The sequence below is a fragment of the Dendropsophus ebraccatus genome, chromosome 13 (assembly GCF_027789765.1).
Source record: "Dendropsophus ebraccatus isolate aDenEbr1 chromosome 13, aDenEbr1.pat, whole genome shotgun sequence".
NCBI lineage: Eukaryota > Metazoa > Chordata > Amphibia > Anura > Hylidae > Dendropsophus > Dendropsophus ebraccatus.
This window is the reverse complement of record NC_091466.1, coordinates 24435568-24458195: the sequence shown is the minus strand read 5'-3', so window position 1 is coordinate 24458195 and position 22628 is coordinate 24435568. Positions and strand designations below refer to the sequence as shown.

The 22628-nt window shown below is 41.4% G+C and overlaps 1 protein-coding gene across 5 annotated transcripts in view; it reads right to left on the bottom strand.

Moving 5' to 3' along the window:
• CADM3 (cell adhesion molecule 3) overlaps window positions 1-22628 on the bottom strand; it is a 304853-nt gene that overhangs the window by 78999 nt on the left and 203226 nt on the right. For all 5 annotated transcript variants that reach the window (XM_069949914.1, XM_069949912.1, XM_069949915.1 and 2 more), the window contains exons 3-5: window positions 7089-7229; window positions 4350-4502; window positions 3324-3461 (exon numbers count right to left, since the gene is read on the bottom strand). In XM_069949914.1, the coding sequence (XP_069806015.1) occupies window positions 3324-3461; window positions 4350-4502; window positions 7089-7229 (432 nt within the window). The remainder of the gene's footprint in view (window positions 1-3323; window positions 3462-4349; window positions 4503-7088; window positions 7230-22628) is intronic.

Genomic DNA, 22628 nt, shown 5'->3' with positions numbered 1-22628 from the left:
TTGATCCACAAGCCGACTGTCTACATAGACAGGTGGTGGTAACAGGACATATAAGGGGGCAGCCTGGAGACCCTTCATTGAGATTGAGTATTGATAATTCCATCTACTCTGAGAGGATTCTGGAAGAATAGGTGACATTCATGATGATTTGCAGAGGAAGATCATAGTTGCAGGAAAGATTAGCTAGTCACTTTGTTTTAAGGCAAGTCCTTTGATCTTGAGGAGTACGAGGGCTTCCACTCTGGCTCTGGAGCAATGTTTTCAGACTGTAACATCAAAAGGCAACTAAAACCAAACCTGAAATGTTCATAAATACATCATGAAGGTGACACGTGTGGTTCTCATCTAATCTCAGTTTTTACGGGAGCTCTGCCATATAACTATATCTCTACCTCAATGTCCCATCACTGGTAGCCACCATCTAAGGACCTGGAGGAGATACCCTATGGCTGTCCCTGGTTAAGCCTTCACTGTCAATCACGGCTGAGCGGATGCATCCATGCTGCTCATCACAACCCTAGTCAAACATGATGGAAAATGAAGAGATCCGATCTAGTAAAACCGTCTGCAAAATGTCAAATGTCAAAGATGGAATAGAGCAGCGGAGACATTGCAGGAGCACATCTCATACTTCAAGTCTTCATCTGTAATCTGAAGTCTGGGACTATGTCTACATACTCTGCGGTGTAATACTAAAGAATTAGAATGTTTCAGGACTTTCTCCTTTAACCCCTTGGTGCCGCAGTACATTTTAGCTTTTTGTTATGTTCCTTTTTTCATCCCTGTCTTTGTTTTTTTCATTCTTATTTTTAAGTTTTTTTTTCTCCAAGGAGTTTTATTTTTAAAGGCAACATTTGGAATCTATACAGTATATAATGTATTGAAAAACTTTCTTTATCCCTTTAATGATGCAGCCAATTTTAGGCTATTATTAACATCTTTTCTTGCCTGCTTTACGGCCGACTGAGGACTGTCGTCATTTTGAGGACAGCCGTGTTTTTGTCTTAAAATGACGGTCACCCAGAAAGATGCTCGTTAACCCTTTGAGGACCAGGCCCAAAATGACCCAGTGGACCGCGCAAATTTTCATTTTTGCGTTTTTTTTTTTTTCCTCCTCCCCTTCTAAGAGCTCTAGCACTTTCATTTTTCTATCTACAGGGCCATGTAAGGGCTTGTTTTTTTCAGGAATAGGTGTACTTTGTAATGGTTTCTTTAATTCTACCATAGCATGTATGATAGAAGCCCAAAAATATTATTTATGAAAATATAAATTGGTGAAATCGTAAAACAGAATGCAATAAGGGCGTTTGGGGGGTTCCTGTGTCTACGTAATGCACTATATGGTAAAAGTGACATGATACCATTATTCTATAGGTCAGTCCGAACACAACCATATGTAGGTTTACACAGATTTTCTACAGGTTTTTTTTATTTTTTATGAAATCCTTTTTTTTTTTGCAATTAAGTATTAATAAAATGGGCCTATTGTGACTCATAACGGTTTCAGTTTTTTACCTACAGGGCTGTATGGGAAGTAGTTTTTTGCACCATGATCTCTAGTTTTTATTAATATCATATTTGTTTAGATCGGATATTTTGAGTAACAAAAAATGAGCATGTGTTTACGCCGTTCGCCATGTGGGATGTAAAATATTATATTTTAATAAATCGGACAATTATGCACGCTACCTTTAACAATATGTTTAGTTATTTATTTATTTTTATATGTTTTATTTGTATAATGAGATGGGGGGGTGATTTGAATTTTTTATTGGGGGAGGGGCTTTGGGGTTCTATTAAAAACAATTTTACTTCTTTTTTTTTTTTTTTTTACACATTTTAAGTCCTCTTGGGGGACTTTTACCTGAAATCATTAGATTGCAAACACTCTACAATGCTTTGCCATGGGCATAGCATTTATCAGTGTTATCGGCGCTCTGCCTTTGGCAGACTCAAATTAGCAGAGCGCTGATCGGACCGCATGGAGAAAGGTAAGAGACCTCTGGCAGCCGACACAGTGATCGGGACCCCTGCAGTCACACTGCGGGTGTCCAGATCGGTAAGTGACAGGAGCTGCTCCTGTCACTTACACTTAAGGGGTTAATGACAGGCTGCAGTGTGACTGGGCCTGTCATTATTAGTGAGGGCCCAAACACTGACTATAGCAAGCCCCCACCTGCTATGAAGTGTGTTCTGCTCTGGAGCACGTTTCATAGCACATCAACAACTCAGGACGTACGGGAACGCCCAGGATCGTCTGATGATAGGCGGCCAGGGCGTACCCGTACATCCTAGGTCGTCTAAGGGTTCAATAGCAAAAAAAAGAGATTGTGGGACATAGCCTAAAAGAGTTATGGCTTTTAGAAGGGGAGGAGGAAAAAATGGACACACAAAAACAAAATTTGGCTGCATCATTGAAGGGGTATTTCACTGAAACATAACTTTCCATATGTTGCTGCTAGAGATGAGCAAACCGGGTTCGGGTTCAAGTCAATCCGAACCCAAACGTTCGGTATTTGATTAGCGGTGGCTGCTGAAGTTGGATAAAGCTCTAAGGTTATCTGGAAAACATGGATACAGCCAATGACTATATCCATGTTTTCCACATAGCCTTGGGGCTTTATCCAACTTCAGCAGCCACCGCTAATCAAATGCCGAAAGTTCGGGTTCGGATCGACTCGAGCACGCTCGAGGTTCGCTCATCTCTAGTTGCTGCCCATGGTGAGACTAACAATTCCTTCCATACTATTCAGTCTCCTTTTACCAGTTCTGAGCTGCTGCTTTCTTCTGAAGACACAAAAATCTGTGTGTGAGCTTTTCTTTTCTTTCCATCTCCCCATCATCCCCTCTCCCCTCCGAGACAGCTGATGTAAACAAATCCCTACCTGCAACTTTGTATCAACTTTGTGATGCCAGGAGATCAGCAACTTGATCTCGAATTAACCCTCCCAGCATTACAAAGAAGCTACAAAGTTGCAGATACAGCTGTCTAGGAAGGGAGGGGGAGAGAAAAGCTCACACACAGTTTTTGTGTCCTCAGCAGAAAGCAGCAGCTTAGCACTGGGGGAAGGAGAATGAATAGATAATAACAAGTATGGCATGAATTCTTGGTCTCATTATGGGCAGCAATATATATAAAGTTGTTTATAGAAATATGTTTAAGTGGAATACCCCTTTAAAGAAATATATATATATGTATATATTACAATATACAACTACACGTGTAGTCGAGTAACAGGTAGACAGGTAGAGAAGAAAGTGTCCCTAGTGTTTAGAGACCCCTCTGACACTCTGGGTAACATACAACATACATCACTGCTCACCTTCCAGCTCTTCTGGCCCTTTGTACCACCTGATGTTGGCGGCAGGTTTGCTGCCACTTGTTGTGCACCTCAGTTCTGCGTTTTGATTTTCTCTGATTGGTCTCTCATAACCAGAGATCTGAGGCTCCTGGGGAACTCCTGCAATGAAGAATAAAAATCATCTAAGAAGACATGTAAGGATGACAGAACATCTCCAGTACCAGCCTGACCTCCCTCGTACTAAACATTGTACCATTCTATTATTGGCTGATAATATTCCCATGGCATAGAGTATAAGATCTGGATATAAAACACCTTAAAAAGTGAAGTCAATCCGCTGCCCCCAATAGGAAACATATACTAACATCACTCCATGGTGGCCAATCCACAACTGACCACCCAATTGATCGAAACCTCCTCCTAAAGTGTCACTGTCGTTTAAATTTTTGTTTTGCATAAATCAATAGTACAGGCAATTTTAAGAAACTTTGTAATTGGGTTTATTTGCCGAAAATGCATTTTTATCATGAAAAAGCAGTTTAAAGCTCTCCCCCCTGTCTTCATGCAGATGAGGCACCAAAACAAAACAACAAAGAGTTAATTTACAGCTACATCAATGGGCTATCTCTTCTATAGTCGGCACTGACCTCTCTGACCTCTGAATACTGGCTTTCACACAGGTTCAGCTGTGTAATCCTTTGTTCTATGCTCTCTGCTGGCGACTAAACTCTCCATAGGTTAGACAGGGCTCGACTGATGTAAAAGAGTCAAAATTTCCTGATAATGAGCAGTAAATAAGAGAGGGGGGAGGGGGACCTAGGGAAAGTCTTTTTGAATGCAAATAATGGCATATTTGCCTAATAAACCCAATTACAAAGTCTCTTAAAATTGGCTGTACTATTGATTTCTGCAAAAAAAAATAAAAAAATAAAAAAACGGCAGTGACACTTTAACCTTTCAGTAGAAAAGAGGATTAAAGACAACTCGGAAGAATTACACAGGTCTACAAGTGTCATGCCTGTCGCTGGAGATATATACTCAACTTACCTAAAACCGTCACCATGGCTTTGGCTATCCTGACCGGCATGGTGAAAATGGAGCAGGTGTACTCGCCCTCATCAGATAGGGCCACATTGCTAATACTGATGGACAGCTCGTTCTTGGTGGATTTGACCAGCTGGATTCTGTTATCTCTGAGGGCTGTGTGGGCAAGACAAGGAGTAAGAACAATGGGGTTATCCTTTAAAATAAACGTAGGGTACAGCAAGTAAACTCACATCTTAGAGGTCACTCTGAAGACCCAGCTCATCTCCTCTCATAGCCAAACCATGACGTCTATATTTATAGACCTAATCCCGATAAATTGTTACTGTCATCCGTGATAAGACATGTCAAAAGTTACTGATTGTGGCGGGCAGGGCCGGCTCCAGGTTTTTGCAGGCCCTTGGATGACAGAGCCTCAGCGGGCCTCTCATTCATTCAGTATGCACCCATCATTGACACACTATGCACAATCATTTGAGACACCACTAACATCCACCAACACACATTGACATTGACTGACACTGAGAGACTGATTGACACAGACACTGACTGACACTAACTGGCACTCACTGACTGACTGTAACTGGCTGACACTGATAAACTGACATAGACACTGACTGACTGACACTAACACACTCAAGCACTGACACACAGCACTTACAGCTCAGTCTTCTCCCTCTTCCTCTCTGTCAGGCTGCTCTCCACACTGTAAGGTTGAGGACCTTCAGGTCATGTGATCAGGTCCTTCACCCTCTCTCTGTGCAGGTCCTGCTCTTTTCTCCTTTGTCTTCTGATGTTCAGCCTGCTTACCCTGCACTACAATGAGTGGGCTGAACTTTAGAACACTGGGCACCTCTCCCTGTCTGGGCCCCTTGAGGCGCTGTGGGCCCAGCACCTGCCCGGGTAAGCCCTGGGCTGACACCGACTGTGGTGTTGGGTTTCACTGCTGAGACCCTCTGCAATCCCAAGATACTGCAGGGGGAGGGGGGAGTATGCAGCAGCATGTGTCTCTCCGTCTGTCAATCAAATCTGACTCTTACTATTTATTTCAGTCTGTGAAGAGAAAGCGTCAGCCGGCTGGTCAGTGGAGTGGAGTGCACAGAGGCCCCAGCTATAGGATGACAGCGGTTGTCAGCAGTGAGACCTGGTGTGATCAGTCACTTGTCTGACATTAGTACAAATGACAGTAACGCTTCAAGGAGCTTTAAATATTTTATTCATTTATGCATCACAGCCTTCTGAGCGCCATGACTTCCGAATTTTCCTATCTAGTAGTGAGTGAACTCGCAATAGAAATAATTCAATCCAATCTCAAGCAATGGCGGTCAATTTTTGACTAGAAAAAAATAGTTCCGCTTTCCAATGTGGAAGTCTAAGAAGACTTTTCCCAGGTATTTGTGCATTTTCAGAACAAATCTATTTTTTTCTAGGCAAAATGAATCACTGCTGCTCGAGATTCCAAGATTCATACTCATTTAGCTTATTGCAAAAATATTAGCCTAAAAGGGTTATCAGGCTATTTTTTTCTCCTACAAATCAACTGGTGTCAGAAAGTTATATAGATTCGTAATTTACTTCTATTTAAAAATCTCCAGTCTTCCAGTACTTATCAGCTGCTGTATGTCCTGCATGAAGTGGTGTATTCTTTCCAGTCTGACTGCTGCCACCTCTGTCCATGTCAGAAACTGTCCAAAGCAGTAGAGGTTTTTTTTTTATCAGAATTTGCTACTGCAGTTACTGATGTGGACAGAGGTGGCAGCAGAAAGCACTGTGTCAGACTGGAAAGAATACACCACTTCCTGCAGGACATTCAGTAGATGATAAGTACCGGAAGACTGGAAATTTTTAAATAGAAGTAAATTACAAATCTATAAAACTTTCTGACACCAGTTGATTTAAAAGAATTTTTTTTCACCAGAGAATCCCTTTGATGCCTACTTCACACAATCATATATTTATATACTGTCCCTTTATATTTCCCATCCCTTTCGAATCCACTTCTGGCTTTGCCACAAAAACTGCAGTAAGTTTAAAAAAAAAAGTGTGTGATTCCAGCCTAAGGCTATATTCACACATAGCATTTCCATCAGTCTTTTTTCAACCAAAACCGGGAGTGGGTTAAAAACACATAAACAACCTTTCCAGTATAATTTTACCCTTTCAGTTCCTTTCCTAATTTTGGTTGAAAAAAAATCTACATTTTCAGAATTTCTGAATTTTGAGGGAAAATAAAAATTAGTTTTATGATGAATCAATCACACATCTCTAATCATAGCATTTTTTTATGGCTTATATTTTGTCGTGTTCAAGGTAAATAATGCATTCGTTTTAGACTTCATTCACATGTTCAGTACTCTTTCAGGACCATGTATTATGTCCGCAATTCAGAAACCAAATTCGTAATTTATTTTTTTTTGTTGCAGATGTTTCTTCCCTAAAAATTACTCCTCAGGATAGAGCATCAGTATTAGATCAGTGGTGACAACCCCCAGCACCTCCGCCAATCAGCTGTTAGCCAGAGCCGTGGTGCTAGGTTAGTTCATTTAGAGCTCAGTTGCAGTAACCTAGCATGGCCACTACACAATGCATGGCGCTGTCCGCACCTCAGAGATCTGATACTGATGAGCAATCATGAAGGTCTGTGATTCGTGGCACGCTGTGATACCTGTGTCCAGTGAGGCAGGTTCGCAGTTCTGTGACATGATACTGAAATCCCTTTCACACAACACTGGATTCAATTACCTCTTTTTTCCCCAAAGTATAGAGTTTGTTGTGCTGGATTGGACCATTGGAGGGAAGACTCTTCATGGTCCTCCACTGTACAGGTTAGGGTCATTTTGCCTCCTGTGGCGACCAAGACGTCTGATGTGACTGGCTGGCTGGCTGCAGAGACACAAAACAAGAATCAGGTCAGCTATTTTATATACTTAGATAAATGTTACAGAGACAAGCGACAAGTCATGTAGTCATACTCTTTGCCCTCTATACTTGTCCAATTCAAATTGATAAAAGGTCTCCCATTCAGAACTCATCCATCAGAAAGAACGACATGCTCTGTGACCTATGCAGAGGCCATTACGCAGAGAAGGGGACCAGACTCATAATGTGAATGGCCTGATCCCATCTTATCTTTACACGGGTGTCACATTTGACTATAATCACATTTGTGATGATAAGGAGGACACTGCTGTAAAGTGATCTCTGCAGAATAGGAAGTTTCCACTTATTATTAGGCCTAGTGGCCAGAATGGTAACTGCAATATTTCAGGATTAGACAGAATTTAAAAGATAATTGTTCTGTGTATTTGCGTAATTTATTTAGATCTGAACCTAAAATTATCATTAATCGTTTGCTGTAATTCCACGTTCGTTCGCTCAAGTTCCGCGTTTTTTCACTAATCGTTCAGTGTAATTGCACACTGTTCATTGTTTTGCTGGGATCAGAAGGAATAAACGATCATAGTAACGATCGCAATAACAATCATAGTAACGATCGTAACTAACGACCATTGTTCTGTGTAATATGGTGAACGATTTCAGGTTAACGATAAACAATCTCGTTTGCGATTGTTTATCGTTAGTCGTTAATCGTTAAAAATCGCTCCGTGTAATAGGACCCTTAGACACCATTACGTTTAATATGGAAACAGTAGGTCACTTTGTGATGACACATTCCCTTTAAGAGTGCAGTCTAAGTACAGTGGGTGAGACCATGCCAAGATGTGGGGAGAACAACTAGGAATCAGCAAATTCCGGAAGAGTCAAAGTGGGAGAATCTACAGACAGAGGATCCATACAGCACCAGCGACTGTCTAACTGTAGATATGGAGAATACATTACAGTCCATAGGGGTGTTACTATAGGGGTCCCCAGTATACAGGGCAGGTGTTACACCTCTCTATACCCAATGTGCTCTTCTAGGCTGGAGGGAGGAGGTGACACGTGTATAGAGGTAATATAGTCTGGGCGTATGTTCCTTTATGTATGTATGTGTGTGTGAGGCATAACCCAGCGCCAGGATCACAGGGCGGAGGGAGAGATTATTACCAACCACACAAGGAGCTCAGAAACCTGGCGATGAGACGCTGAAATGTCACCAAAAGCTGATTATTAGGAGCGAAAGTGTGAGATATGGAAAAAAGACTCGGTGACCCAAAGCTTCCCAGCAAATGGACCCTTCTCAGAGTCTGCAAGTGCATTACACTAATGGAGAGCCATTATCGGGAGGAAGACGGCCTCTTAAGTGTGCAATCGCTCTAATCCTACAGATAAATGTGCTGGAGAGGTGGCGGGCGGAAATTCCAGCACATTCCACACCACCCACTCCATATAGTCACCACCGGTCACTGTACTCACTACTACTGTGATAAGCACACACTACACAGACTGATGGGGGTTATAATACTATGGAATCTATCTATCTATCTGACTATCTATCTATTTATTTATTTATTTATCTATCTATCAATCAGTTTATCATCTATCTATCTATCTATCTATTTATTTATCTTCTATCTATTATCTATCTATCTATCTATCTGACTATCTATCTATTTATTTATTTATTTATCTATCTATCAATCAGTTTATCATCTATCTATCTATTTATTTATCTTCTATCTATCTATCTATCTATCTATCTATCTATCTATCTATCTCCTATATATCTCCTATCTATCTATCTCCTACCTATCTATATATCATCTATCTCTCTATCTCCTATCTATCTATCTATCTATCTATCTATCTATCTATCTATCTCCTGTCTATTATCTATCTATCTATCTATCTATCTATCTATCTATCTATCTATCTATCTATCTATCTATCTATCAATCAGTTTATCATCTATCTATCTCCTATATATCAATTATCTATCTATCTCCTATCTATCTATTATCTATCTATCTATCTATCTATCTCCTATCTATCTATCTATCTATTATCTATCTATCTATCTATCTATCTATCTATCTATCTATCTCCTATCTATCTATCTATTATCTATCTATCTATCTATCTATCTCCTATCTATCTATCTCCTATCTATCAATTATCTATCTCTCTATCTCATATCTATCTATCTCCTATCTATCTATCTATCTATCTATCTATCTCTCTATTTATTTATTTATTTATCTATCAATCAGTTTATGATCTATCTATATCCTATCTATCAATTATTTATCTATCTCTCTATCTATCTATCTATCTATCTATCTATCTATCTATCTATCTATCTATCTATCTATCTATCTATCTCTAAAAACAACCTCCTTCCTGGCCTAAATGGCTGATAACAGAGAACAAAATATTGCACCCAGCTGGATGGTTGGAGAGGACAGGTTTCCTTGGTGCTGGGTCCTAAAAGAGCTTTCTACCTTGGACAGACTATATACAGGAGTAGGGCAACAACCTGAATTTTTGCCCCTGTGGTAAGTTACAGTTTCTCCTTGAAGAGACCCAGCTGATATATGGAGGCTTATTTTCAGGCCAGGCTCCCTGGGTGCTAAATTATGCAAATGAGCTGTCCTCCAGGAGGAAGAAAGCTCTCATATTAGCCAAACCAAACTGTCCTCTAGAGGGAAGAGTCGCCCATCTGTAGACAGCTGATTGGTCCTTGTTCCTGGTCAGTACAGAACGGGGTGATAGAGAGATGGCAGATGGGCTTCTCATGCTTTTGGATGTGACTCTGGTCTGGCCAGTAATATATAGCTCTCTTTCTTCAGGAGCAGACCTAGCTTGCATACCCGATCCCTGGGGCCAAACATCTCTGAAAGAGTGTCAGCTTCATGGGACAGTCACTGCGGCTGCTGGGATCACACGGTGTGCAATCCCCAATATTATTCCACCAAAATATCCAGGCTGGGATTTATAATTGTTTTTTTATTTTCTTTTATCTGCTATTAAGGACCCTGAGAACATGAATTATTAACAAACTGTGGGAAAATCCCACAAGTCCCTTTGGTAGAGAGCGAGGCCTTACAGCGCTTATCACTGCGCCTCTATTAATCGCAACACATCGCTGTAATTACGCCTTCTCCAGCGCTTTAACCTTCTCAAAGGTCAATATATCAACAGCCAGGAAAATCTTTACTGACACACGGCCGTTCACTGTTGTGTTCTGGTGACAGCGGCGTCAGATGTAGACAAGGTCTAATTGGATCCTATAGGATGATCCGTGGTTACCAAGATATCCTGGGATTTATAATAGGAAAGATAGAAAACAGGGTTCATTCATATCTATCTACCCATCTAATGCTACGTTTACACGAGGCGATTATTGGCCCGATCGTACGATTAACGATTTCGAAGTAACGATTTTTTTTTTTATAACAATCAGCGTTTAGATGGAATGATATATCGTACAGAAAATTCATTTTGCGATCGTTTTGCTATCGCTTAAGCCTATCTCGCACATAGGTAAAATCAGTGAACAACTGTTTACACGGAATGATCGGCAAATTTTTTGTGAACGACGAACGACGATTTAAGAACATGTTAAAAGATCAAAATGAACGATTTATCGATCGTTCGCCGCGTTTACACGTACGATTATCATTCGAATTCGATCTTTATCGCGAAAATTCGCCCGATAATCGTTCCGTGTAAACGTAGCATATCTCCTATCTATTATCTATCTATCTATTATCTATCTATCTATCTTCTATCTATCTATCTATCTATCTATCTATCTATCTATCTATCTCCTGTCTATTATCTATCTATCTATCTATCTATCTATATCTCATCTATCTATCTATCTATCTATCTATATCTCATCTATCTATCCATTTATCTATCTATCTATCTATCTATCTCCTATCTATCTATCTTTCTATCTATCTATTTATCTATCTATCTATCTCCTATCTATCTATCTATCTCCTATCTATCTCTCTATCTCCTATCTATCTATCTATCTATCTATCTATCTATCTATCTCCTATCTATCTATCTATCTATCTATCTATCTATCTATCTATCTATCTCCTATCTATCTATCTATCTATCTATCTATCTATCTATCTATCTATATATCTATCTATCTCCTATCTATCTATCTATCTATCTATCTATCTATCTATCTATCTGTATTGTACTTATATATATTTAAAAAAAAGCACTGCAGAATCTGTTGGTGCTATACAAATATTTATTATTATTATTATTATTTATTATGTATAATATAAAAAAACGATAAAAAAAAGAAAACGAGATTCCTCCCTGACAGAAGAGGGGGTAGGGTCTGTCAGTAACGTGTGACTCCTTCCGTCATGTATAGCAGGCGACGTGTGAAGATTTGTCGCTATACTTAGTTCTCAGGAGTGAACTCACAGCTTACAAGTCAGACTTAACCCTTTATCCCTTCTGACTTTCCTTTCCGGGGACACAGACCCCTTACTGTGCTTCTCCTGAGCGGTCCCTGTGGTGTCACCCTAAGGCCATATTCACACACAGTATTTTCGTCAGTCTTTTGGTCAGTATTTTTTCAACCAAAACCAGGAGTGGAAATGACAGGGTAAAATAATACTGAAAAGATCTGCACAGCTTTCGTGTTTTCAATCTACTCCTCTGACTTAAATACTATGTGTGAACATAACCTAAATGTGACCCAAGCATAGTGTACCTATAAACCTGCAGACTCTTTGGCTAAGAGAAGGGAAGAATATAACTGTGTCCTACAATGCTGTAAACCTGGGGGATAAGCACTAGGACCATTTATTAGTAACAGTGACCCAGTATCTGTATGTAGTGGCATAGCTAGCATAGAGACATGGCAGGCAGCTGCAATGGGGCCTGTGCAGCAGGGGGGCCGGGGGGGGGGGGCGGGGAGGGAAGAGCTGTCCTGTATCCTTCTGCTTAACCCCTATGTATTGCAGCGTGTAAGTGACCCAATGTTTTCTTACATGCTGCAACACAAACAAGGGGTTAAAGCGCAGAAGACAAGGACATCTCTGCTTCACTGCACTGATAACCCCTGACCTCTGTTCTCCAGCTGCAGCAATCAAGTAGGAAAATGTGCAGAGAGGTCACGGGTTATCAGTGAATGAGCAGTAAAGCAGAGATCTCCTTGTCTTCTGCTTTTTAACACCTTTTTGTGTTGCAGCATGTAAGTAAATTTTAGGTCACTCACACACTGCAGTACATAAGGGGTTAAGAAAGTAGTCTGCTCCTGCACTTATGTAAGTAACTATAGGGGCTCCTAATGGGCCCTTATAGTTAAATACAGTGGACTGACAGGGCAAGCAACCATTGGCCCTCTGCTCTGCCAGTCACTCTTTTGGCTGCAACTAGGATTCTGGACCTGGCCACAGGAGATGTTTTTTTTTTTTTTGGCCACATCATCGAGTATATATATATATATATATATATATATATATATATATATACACGAATAGAATGCCAGAGGCGCAGAGAAGACTGACCCTAAGGCAGTACAAGAGGGGGGAGAACATAACTGTGTGTTACAATATGGACTAGGCCTAGGGGATAACCACTATAAAATACAATACTACATGTAAAAGAGGGACCTCATAGTCCCCATTTCTTTCATTACTCTAATCTTTAAAGTCATTGTAAAATATCTATCATCAGAGAGGGGTCAGTCATTCAGGACCCTCCTCGATTAGCCAAAGCAGAGGGTGGCACAAAGAGTGCCTCTACCCCTGAACAATCAGTAATAATAGGGATTTTATTGTTCACCCTGTAATGCCTCATTTCTCCTGTGGGGGTGCTGTAGGCTAATAGAACACTCACCGCTAGTATAGTCAATCGTCGTGATCCCATCAATAGAATCAGATTATTGATATTGTATGTAGATGGGGATGTGGCCAAAATGAAGCAAAAGAAGAACCAGGTATAAATGGTAGAGATTGCTCTTGAATGGTAATGGGATTGGGATGTCATGTAGGGAGAGTGGAGTGCACGCCGATACAATGGATTTGCATTCCCTGACCTTTTTTCTCCCTTCATCTTCCTCAGTTAATTACGGGATGTGAACAGCGGTAGAAGCGTGATTACCTGGTGTGTAATTATGATGTAAGATCAGGAGCTGTCGTGTGCTGCCGCGCCTTACCTGCATCACCGCTGCACTACAACAGTATGTAGCAGAGCTGAGGATGTACAAACATAGGTTACTTGGGGATGGACAGATGTAGCTGAGCGGAGACTAATTACATAAGACTGAGCTGAAGTTATGCAGGTGTAGTGTGTGCACTGAGTGGCCATTCGGATGTAGTTGGATTAGGCTGTACTGATGCAGCTGAGCTGAGAGGGTTGAAATGTAGTTGAGACGTGTCTGTATAGATGTAGCTGTCTAGGGTTGTACAAAAAAAATCAGGTGTACAGGTGCAGCAGAGCTAAGACAGTAGACATGGAGATGTAGCTGAGGCCAAAGAGTTGAGCCATTTGATGTAAGTGGCTACGATAAGGATGTACAGGCATAGCAGAGTAATGTTGTCGTGTACTGATGCACCTGAGACGAAAGAATACTGGTGTAGTGTCTGTATAGATATAGCTGAGCTGAGGCAGTACAAGTGTAGTGTCTGTATAGATATAGCTGAGCTGAGGCAGTACAAGTGTAGTGTCTGTATAGATATAGCTGTGCTGAGGCAGTGCAGGTGTAGTGTCTGTACAGATATAGCTGAGCTGAGGCAGTGCAGGTGTAGTGAATGTATAGATATAGCTGGGCTGAGGCAGTACAGGTGTAGTGGATGTACAGATATAGTTGAGCTGAGGCAGTACCAGTGCAGTGGCTGTATAGATATAGCTGTGCTGAGGCAGTGCAGGTGTAGTGTCTGTACAGATATAGCTGAGCTGAGGCAGTGCAGATGTAGTGAATGTATAGATATAGCTGAGCCGAGGCAGTACAGGTGTAGTGGCTGTATAGATATAGCTGAGCTGAGGCAGTACTGGTGTAGTGGCTGTATAGATATAGCTGAGCTGAGGTAGTACAGGTGTAGTGTCTGTATAGATATAGCTGTGCTGAGGCAGTGCAGGTGTAGTGTCTGTACAGATATAGCTGAGCTGAGGTAGTACAGGTGTAGTGTCTGCACACATATAGCTGAGCTGAGGCAGTACTGGTGTAGTGGCTGTATAGATATAGATGAGCTGAGGCAGTAGAGGTGTAGTGTCTGTACAGATATAGCTGAGCTGAGGCAGTACCGGTGTAGTGGCTGTATAGATATAGCTGAGCTGAGGTAGTACAGGTGTAGTGTCTGTACAGATATAGCTGAGCTGAGGCAGTACAGGTGTAGTGGCTGTATAGATATAGCTGAGCTGAGGCAGTACAGGTGTAGTGTCTGTACAGATATAGCCGAGCTGAGGCAGTACCGGTGTAGTGGCTGTATAGATATAGCTGAGCTGAGGCAGTACAGGTGTAGTGTCTGTATAGATATAGCTGAGCTGAGGCAGTACCGGTGTAGTGTCTATATAGATATAGCTGAGCTGAGGCAGTACAGGTGTAGTGGCTGTATAGATATAGCTGAGCTGAGGCAGTACAGGTGTAGTGGCTGTATAGATATAGCTGAGCTGAGGCAGTACAGGTGTAGTGTCTGTATAGATATAGCTGAGGTGAGGCAGTACAGGTGTAGTGGCTATATAGATATAGCTGAGCTGAGGCAGTACAGGTGTAGTGTCTGTATAGATATAGCTGAGGTGAGGCAGTACAGGTGTAGTGGCTATATAGATATAGCTGAGCTGAGGCAGTACCGGTGTAGTGTCTATATAGATATAGCTGAGCTGAGGCAGTACAGGTGTAGTGGCTGTATAGATATAGCTGAGCTGAGGCAGTACAGGTGTAGTGGCTGTATAGATATAGCTGAGCTGAGGCAGTACAGGTGTAGTGGCTGTATAGATATAGCTGAGGTGAGGCAGTACAGGTGTAGTGGATGTATACATATAGCTGAGCTGAGGCAGTACAGGTGTAGTGGATGTATAGATATAGCTGAGCTGAGGCAGTACAGGTGTAGTGGATGTATAGATATAGCTGAGCTGAGGCAGTACAGGTGTAGTGGATGTATAGATATAGCTGAGCTGAGGCAGTACAGGTGTAGTGGCTGCACACATATAGCTGTGCTGAGGCAGTGCAGGTGTAGTGTCTGTACAGATATAGCTGAGCTGAGGCAGTGCAGATGTAGTGAATGTATAGATATAGGTGAGCTGAGGCAGTACCGGTGTAGTGTCTATATAGATATAGCTGAGCTGAGGCAGTACAGGTGTAAAGGCTGTATAGATATAGCTGAGCTGAGGCAGTACAGGTGTAGTGGCTGTATAGATATCATATAGCTGAGCTGAGGCAGTACAGGTGTAGTGTCTGTATAGATATAGCTGAGGTGAGGCAGTACAGGTGTAGTGGCTATATAGATATAGCTGAGCTGAGGCAGTACAGGTGTAGTGGCTGCACACATATAGCTGAGCTGAGGCAGTACCGGTGTAGTGTCTATATAGATATAGCTGAGCTGAGGCAGTACAGGTGTAGTGGCTGCACACATATAGCTGAGCTGAGGCAGTACCGGTGTAGTGGATGTATAGATATAGCTGAGCTGAGGCAGTACAGGTGTAGTGGCTGTATAGATATAGCTGAGCTGAGGCAGTACAGGTGTAGTGGCTGTATAGATATAGCTGAGGTGAGGCAGTACAGGTGTAGTGTCTGTATAGATATAGCTGAGCTGAGGCAGTACAGGTGTAGTGGCTGCACACATATAGCTGAGCTGAGGCAGTACCGGTGTAGTGTCTATATAGATATAGCTGAGCTGAGGCAGTACAGGTGTAGTGGCTGTATAGATATAGCTGAGGTGAGGCAGTACAGGTGTAGTGTCTGTATAGATATAGCTGAGCTGAGGCAGTACAGGTGTAGTGGCTGCACACATATAGCTGAGCTGAGGCAGTACAGGTGTAGTGGCTGTATAGATATAGCTGAGCTGAGGCAGTACAGGTGTAGTGGATGTATAGATATAGCTGAGCTGAGGCAGTACAGGTGTAGTGTCTGTATAGATATAGCTGAGGTGAGGCAGTACAGGTGTAGTGTCTGTATAGATATAGCTGAGGTGAGGCAGTACAAGTGTAGTGTCTGTATAGATATAGCTGAGGTGAGGCAGTACAGGTGTAGTGGCTATATAGATATAGCTGAGATGAGGCAGTACAGGTGTAGTGTCTGTATAGATATAGCTGAGGTGAGGCAGTACAGGTGTAGTGGCTATATAGATATAGCTGAGCTGAGGCAGTACAGGTGTAGTGGCTGCACACATATAGCTGAGCTGAGGCAGCTGAGTTTGTACAGATGTAGCAGTAAACAGCCGTACAGGTGTTGCATAGGCAGAGGTAGCAAATCTGAGATTGTACGGATGTAGCAGAGCTGGGGTTGCATACATGAAGCCTGAGGCTGTATAGATATAACTGAGAAGCCTGTACAGAGGTGAAGCAGAGCGGAGCGTATACAGATCTAGAGTCCAGGTTGTGCACACTAAAGTGAAGCAGTTTTTAAACCAAATGTTATGGAGATATAGTGGAGCTGAGGACGTACAGATGTAGCTGAGCTGAAGCTGTGATTGTCACAACCACAACCATCACTCCTCAGCTCTAGTACATATCAACTCACAATAATGGGTAGAAGCCAGTGCCTTATTACTGGTAATCCCAGTAACCTCCATTGTAATCCACACAGGGTGGACTGGATCCCATTCCCTCTCCCAGACACAGCCCATCAGACGCTGGATCCCAGCATGATCATTTTTCTTCATTTTCTTTCTGGGCGTTCCTGGCCCTAATCCTCGGCTCCCTATAACCGGCAATATTAATAACATAACCCAGTGGAGAAGACGGGGGAGATTGATGACACCGTGTGGTCGGGGAGGTAGCTTTACCAAAGACTAAGGGTGACTAATAGTCCGCCAGCCCGCTATGAATCTAATTAATCTGCTGCTTAGCGGTTTTCTGGGTGACGATGCCACATTAACACCTGCACTGCCAGTCTAGTGTTATATTAGGGCTATATTATTACACCTATAGGGAGTGCTTCCTGGAGGTAACTGTAATTTATTACTATAAGGGCTGATTAGACTGATCATGTGACCTTTCTGTCGTCAGTCTTTTATGTGTCATTTAAAGTACAGTTCAACACAACCAAGACACATACATCAATCTATTCCCTATTCATTCATGAATAAAGATCTATCAATTATTATTGTTTATTTTACGCTATATATGTATTTTTATATAATAAAGCATGCACCATAATACTTTGCAGCAAGACTGTTACTTTTAAATTTTCAGGAGACTCCACCCCCTCCACTACCTTATAAGGGAAAGGACAGGAAAACCTGTCAGCATGCTGCTCTTTGCACCACTGTCTCCTGTATGGGGCAGCGCTGTGCAGTCACCTCATGTGGGGTGTGACTATAATAACAGATTAGATATCCTGATAATAACAGGGGGATCACACTGTACACCCCCAACACAATGATGCAGCTGGAGAACACCCGCCCACCCTTCTCTGCAGTGATACCCAGTACATGATGTGATCTGCCTGTGATTATCACTAATCCAGCCCATGGATAGCAGAAAATGACAAGGTGGCTGCTATCCTGCCAAATCTGTTTATGTAATTCTGCAATGTACTTTACTGTTATTTGTTTTAAATGAACACTAATTAGCTCAAATATAGACACAGCGGGCACCATGCCAGCTCCCCATTCTGCCATCCATACAGTGTGAATGTCAAAGGAAGCCTGGGAAATGCCATCCACTGCAAGATGCTGGGACAGGGCTACAGGAGTAAGAGGGCTGGTATGGAAACTGTCTATTTATCTATCTCCTATATATTATCTATCTCCTATCTATCTATCTATCTATCTATCTATCTATCTATCTATGTCCTATCTATCCATTTATCCATCTCCTATCTATCTATCTATCTATCTATCTATCTATCTATCTATCTATCTATCTTCTATCTATCTTCTATCTATCTCCTATCTATCTATCTATCTATCTATCTATTTATCTATCTCCTATATATTATCTATCTCCTATCTATCTATCTATCTATCTATCTATCTATCTATCTATCTATCTATCTATCTATCTATCATCTATCTATCTATCTATCTATCTATCTATCTCCTATCTATCTATCATCTATCTATCTAATATCTATCTATCTATCTATCTATCTATCTATCTATCTATCTATCTATCATCTATCTATCTATCTATTTATCTCATATCTATCATATATTTATCATCTATCTATCTATCTATCTATCTATCTATCTATCTATCTATCTATCTATCTCCTATCTATCTCCTATCTATCTATCTATCTATCTATCTATCTATCTATCTATCTCATATCTATCATATATTTATCATCTATCTATCTATCTATCTATCTATCTATCTATCTATCTTCTATCTATCTTCTATCTATCTATTTATCTATCTCCTATATATTATCTATCTCCTATCTATCTATCTATCTATCTATCTATCTATCTATCTATCTATCTATCTATCTATCTATCATCTATCTATCTATCTATCTATCTATCTCATATCTATCATCTATCTATCTATCTATCTATTTATCTCATATCTATCATATATTTATCATCTATCTATCTATCTATCTATCTATCTATCTATCTATCTATCTATCTATCTATCTATCTATCTCATATCTATCATATATTTATCATCTATCTATCTATCTATCTATCTATCTATCTATCTATCTATCTATCTATCTATCTATCTCCTATCTATCTATCTATCTATCTACCTATCTATCTCCTATCTATCTATCTATCTATCTATCTCCTATCTATCTCCTATCTATCTATCTACTATCTATCTTCTATCTATCATCTATCTATCTATCTATCTATCTATCTATCTATCTATCTATCTATTATCTATCTATCTATCTATCTATCTATCTATCTATCTCCTATCTATCTATCTATCTATCTATCTATCTATCTATCTATCTATCTATCTCATATCTATCATAGATTTATTATCTATCTATCTAGACCACACAGAAACAGGAGCTTTACCTCCACCAAGATGCAACAAGACCTATGTAATGAGATCATGACAGCATGCTCAATTCTGCCACATGACAAACTTGGCTCTGCTGAACCTGGTATGCTTGGATCTGCTACATCTGTATTTATTGCTCAGTTTAGAATCAAAGCCAACAACATGACAGATTTATATGAGTCAGAATCAAGCACAATATGGATAAGTAAGCTCCTGCACTACTAGACCCCTTCTCTCACATGGCACAAAATATATATACTTAATAAGAATTTCCCTATAAATGATGGTCACCTATGTATAAGGCTAGCCTTAGGGGTAAACACTATGTACTGCCTGCCATCCAAGGCTTGTGACCATCTTGGACAGATAACTTTAGATATAGCAATATCCCTTTAATTCAGTGATTTGCAGTACCACTCTTGACCACCATGACTATAGCAACATTTTTCTGTAGACATTAATGAAACAGCGCCCCCACCACCAACTTTTTTTTTTCCATACAAAATCTTTGCCATAAAGCATTATCTGGAAAGACGTATCTCCATATGCAAGAAGAGTGGCACTGTATATTACAAAGAAATGTGCTTACGTATACTGTAGATCAAGAAGCGTTACCCCTTTAAGAGCGCCTCGGCCCAACCATTAATGTAATATAAATCTTGGCTGAATAATCTTTTCTCTTCAGGTCTTTCAACAAACATTTGCACATATACATTAAGCTCATTATTCTTTCCAGGTGTAACCTCCCCTTCCTTACAGACATGTCTATGTACAAATCCCATGTTTGCGGCATTTGATAGATATTATACAACCTGCAGCCATGGAGCCCTGTTATTAATCTTACACAAGGGTTATTATCACATAATAACAGTCTCACTTGAGATCTAGCATTATACTGGATAATCTCTCAAGCTCTTGGCATGGGGCTGCTGGGTAATCACCATGCAAAATATGTCAATAATTCATTACCATGCCTGCTGGAAATCCCGATATATAACAGCACACCACCAAAGCTATCATCAGAATTCAGCCTCCAAATGTTGGGTAAAAATTAAGTAAAAATAGAAAATTGCTAAATATTTCATTTGTGACTCTCTATCTCTTTGATAAAATGGTTTCTCTAATTTGTCGCCTACGGAGAGAATTTAGATAAAGTCTAAACTTCCTGATCGGCGGGAAGAGAATCTTCCGGAATTTATTACCCAATTACAATCATACTTATTACACAGGGTAGCATTCCTCACTTCATCACAATCTCCCGCCTGAAGGAGCGCGCACATGGATGGCATCAGTAACAATAGGAAAGATGGCAATAGGTTGCATTTAAAGGGAAATTGTCAAGGGGGCGTGACTGCACCTATCAAAGTATAGAGCCAGGGGAGTGTGCTACACAAACTACAGGGCTGGCTCCAGAGCCTCAGCGGGCCCCTCATCCTCACACTATGCACAATCGCTTGAGACATCACTAACATGCACAAACACACATTACTAGCAATACAGATTGATGTGGCAGGCACCGCATATCACAAATATAATGGTTGAGGTGCAAAAGGAACTAGCCAAAAAACGCTATAAATACACAGGAAAGAAACAGTGGCTAGACTAACCAAAGATAATGCACACCCAAAAGTATACAAGAAATATGTATATAATGCAAAAAGATATATTTTATTAACAACCAACAGAAACATACATGTTAAAACCACTTAAAACAGGCCTGATAGGCCAAGATGTAACTACACAAGTGCCCCCCCAAAAATACTAAGGGCAACAAGTAATGTGCCAGCTGGGGTACCACCCTCACAATGAATATCCTGCCTTTATGCAATGTACAATATCAAGTCACATAAATCAATACAAAAAATAAATGAAGAAAAGAAAAATGAAGTATTTACATCAGGTAATCAAAGTCAAAGTATACCACAATAACCTAATCCATAATGTAAACACATGACCTATAGCAATGGCAGGATCCCCTGGCACACAGCACCTACACCCTACAATGTGTTTACATTATGGATTAGGTTATTGTGGTATACTTTGACTTTGATTACCTGATGTAAATACTTCATTTTTCTTTTCTTCATTTATTTTTTGTATTGATTTATGTGACTTGATATTGTACATTGCATAAAGGCAGGATATTCATTGTGAGGGTGATACCCCACTTGGCACATTACTTGTTGCCCTTAGTATTTTTTGGGGGGGCACCTGTGTAGTTACATCTTGGCCTATCAGGCCTGTTTTAAGTGGTTTTAACACGTATGTTTCTGTTGGTTGTATATCTTTTTGCATTACATACATATTTCTTGTATACTTTTGGGTGTGCATTATCTTTGGTTAGTCTAGCCGCTGTTTCTTTCCTGTGTATTCAAACACACATTACTGACACATAGGGCACTATTACACGCAGGGCTGATTCTGGGGTCTCTGCCGCCTGAGGCAAACCTCATGCGGCCACCCCCTCGCTAGCACCCCCCTCCCCCCAGGCGTTCCGGCCCTGCAGCCGCTCACCTGTCCTGCCGCAGCCGTCCCGCCTCCAATTCTCACTGCTGTCTCGCCGTCCTTGCAGCCGCCGTCCCGCTGCCAACGCTCACCGATGTCCCCTTCCACGCTCCCGCGCCGTCAGTCAGCAGCTGTCATCGCCCTCCAGCAAGTCGTGAGTGCCCAGGGTCAGCAGGGGCCACGATGCCCTCACTGACCCCGGGCACGCACGACTCGCTGGAGGGCGATGACAGTTGCTGACTGACGGCGCGGGAGCGCGGAGGGGGACAGCGGTGAGCGTTGGCGGTGGGACGGGACGACTGCGGCAGGACAGGTGAGCGGCTGCAGGGCTGCTGTCTGCCGCCCCCTGCAGGGGCGCAGAATCTGCCGCCTGAGGCGGAATACTCATTCCGCCTCATGGCAGAGGCGGCCCTGATTACACGTAACCATAATCGTCCCTATCCGGATGATTATCGTTCCGTGTAATAAAGACAATGATCAGCCGATGATTGTTGTCATCGGCTGATTGTTGATATAGGTTCTGACTTATAATTGTCGGACGCCAACTGCCCATCACTACATGTAATAGCGGTGCGCGCCCAGTGTTGACGATATGCAAAGATTACATTACCTATCCAGGCTGCAGGGCTCCTCTTGTTCTGTGCTTCTTTCCGGGTCAATCAGTGATTGGCTGAGCAGCCTGTCAGCTGAGACAGGCCACTCTGAAGCTGGAGCGCATGAACCCGGGGAGAA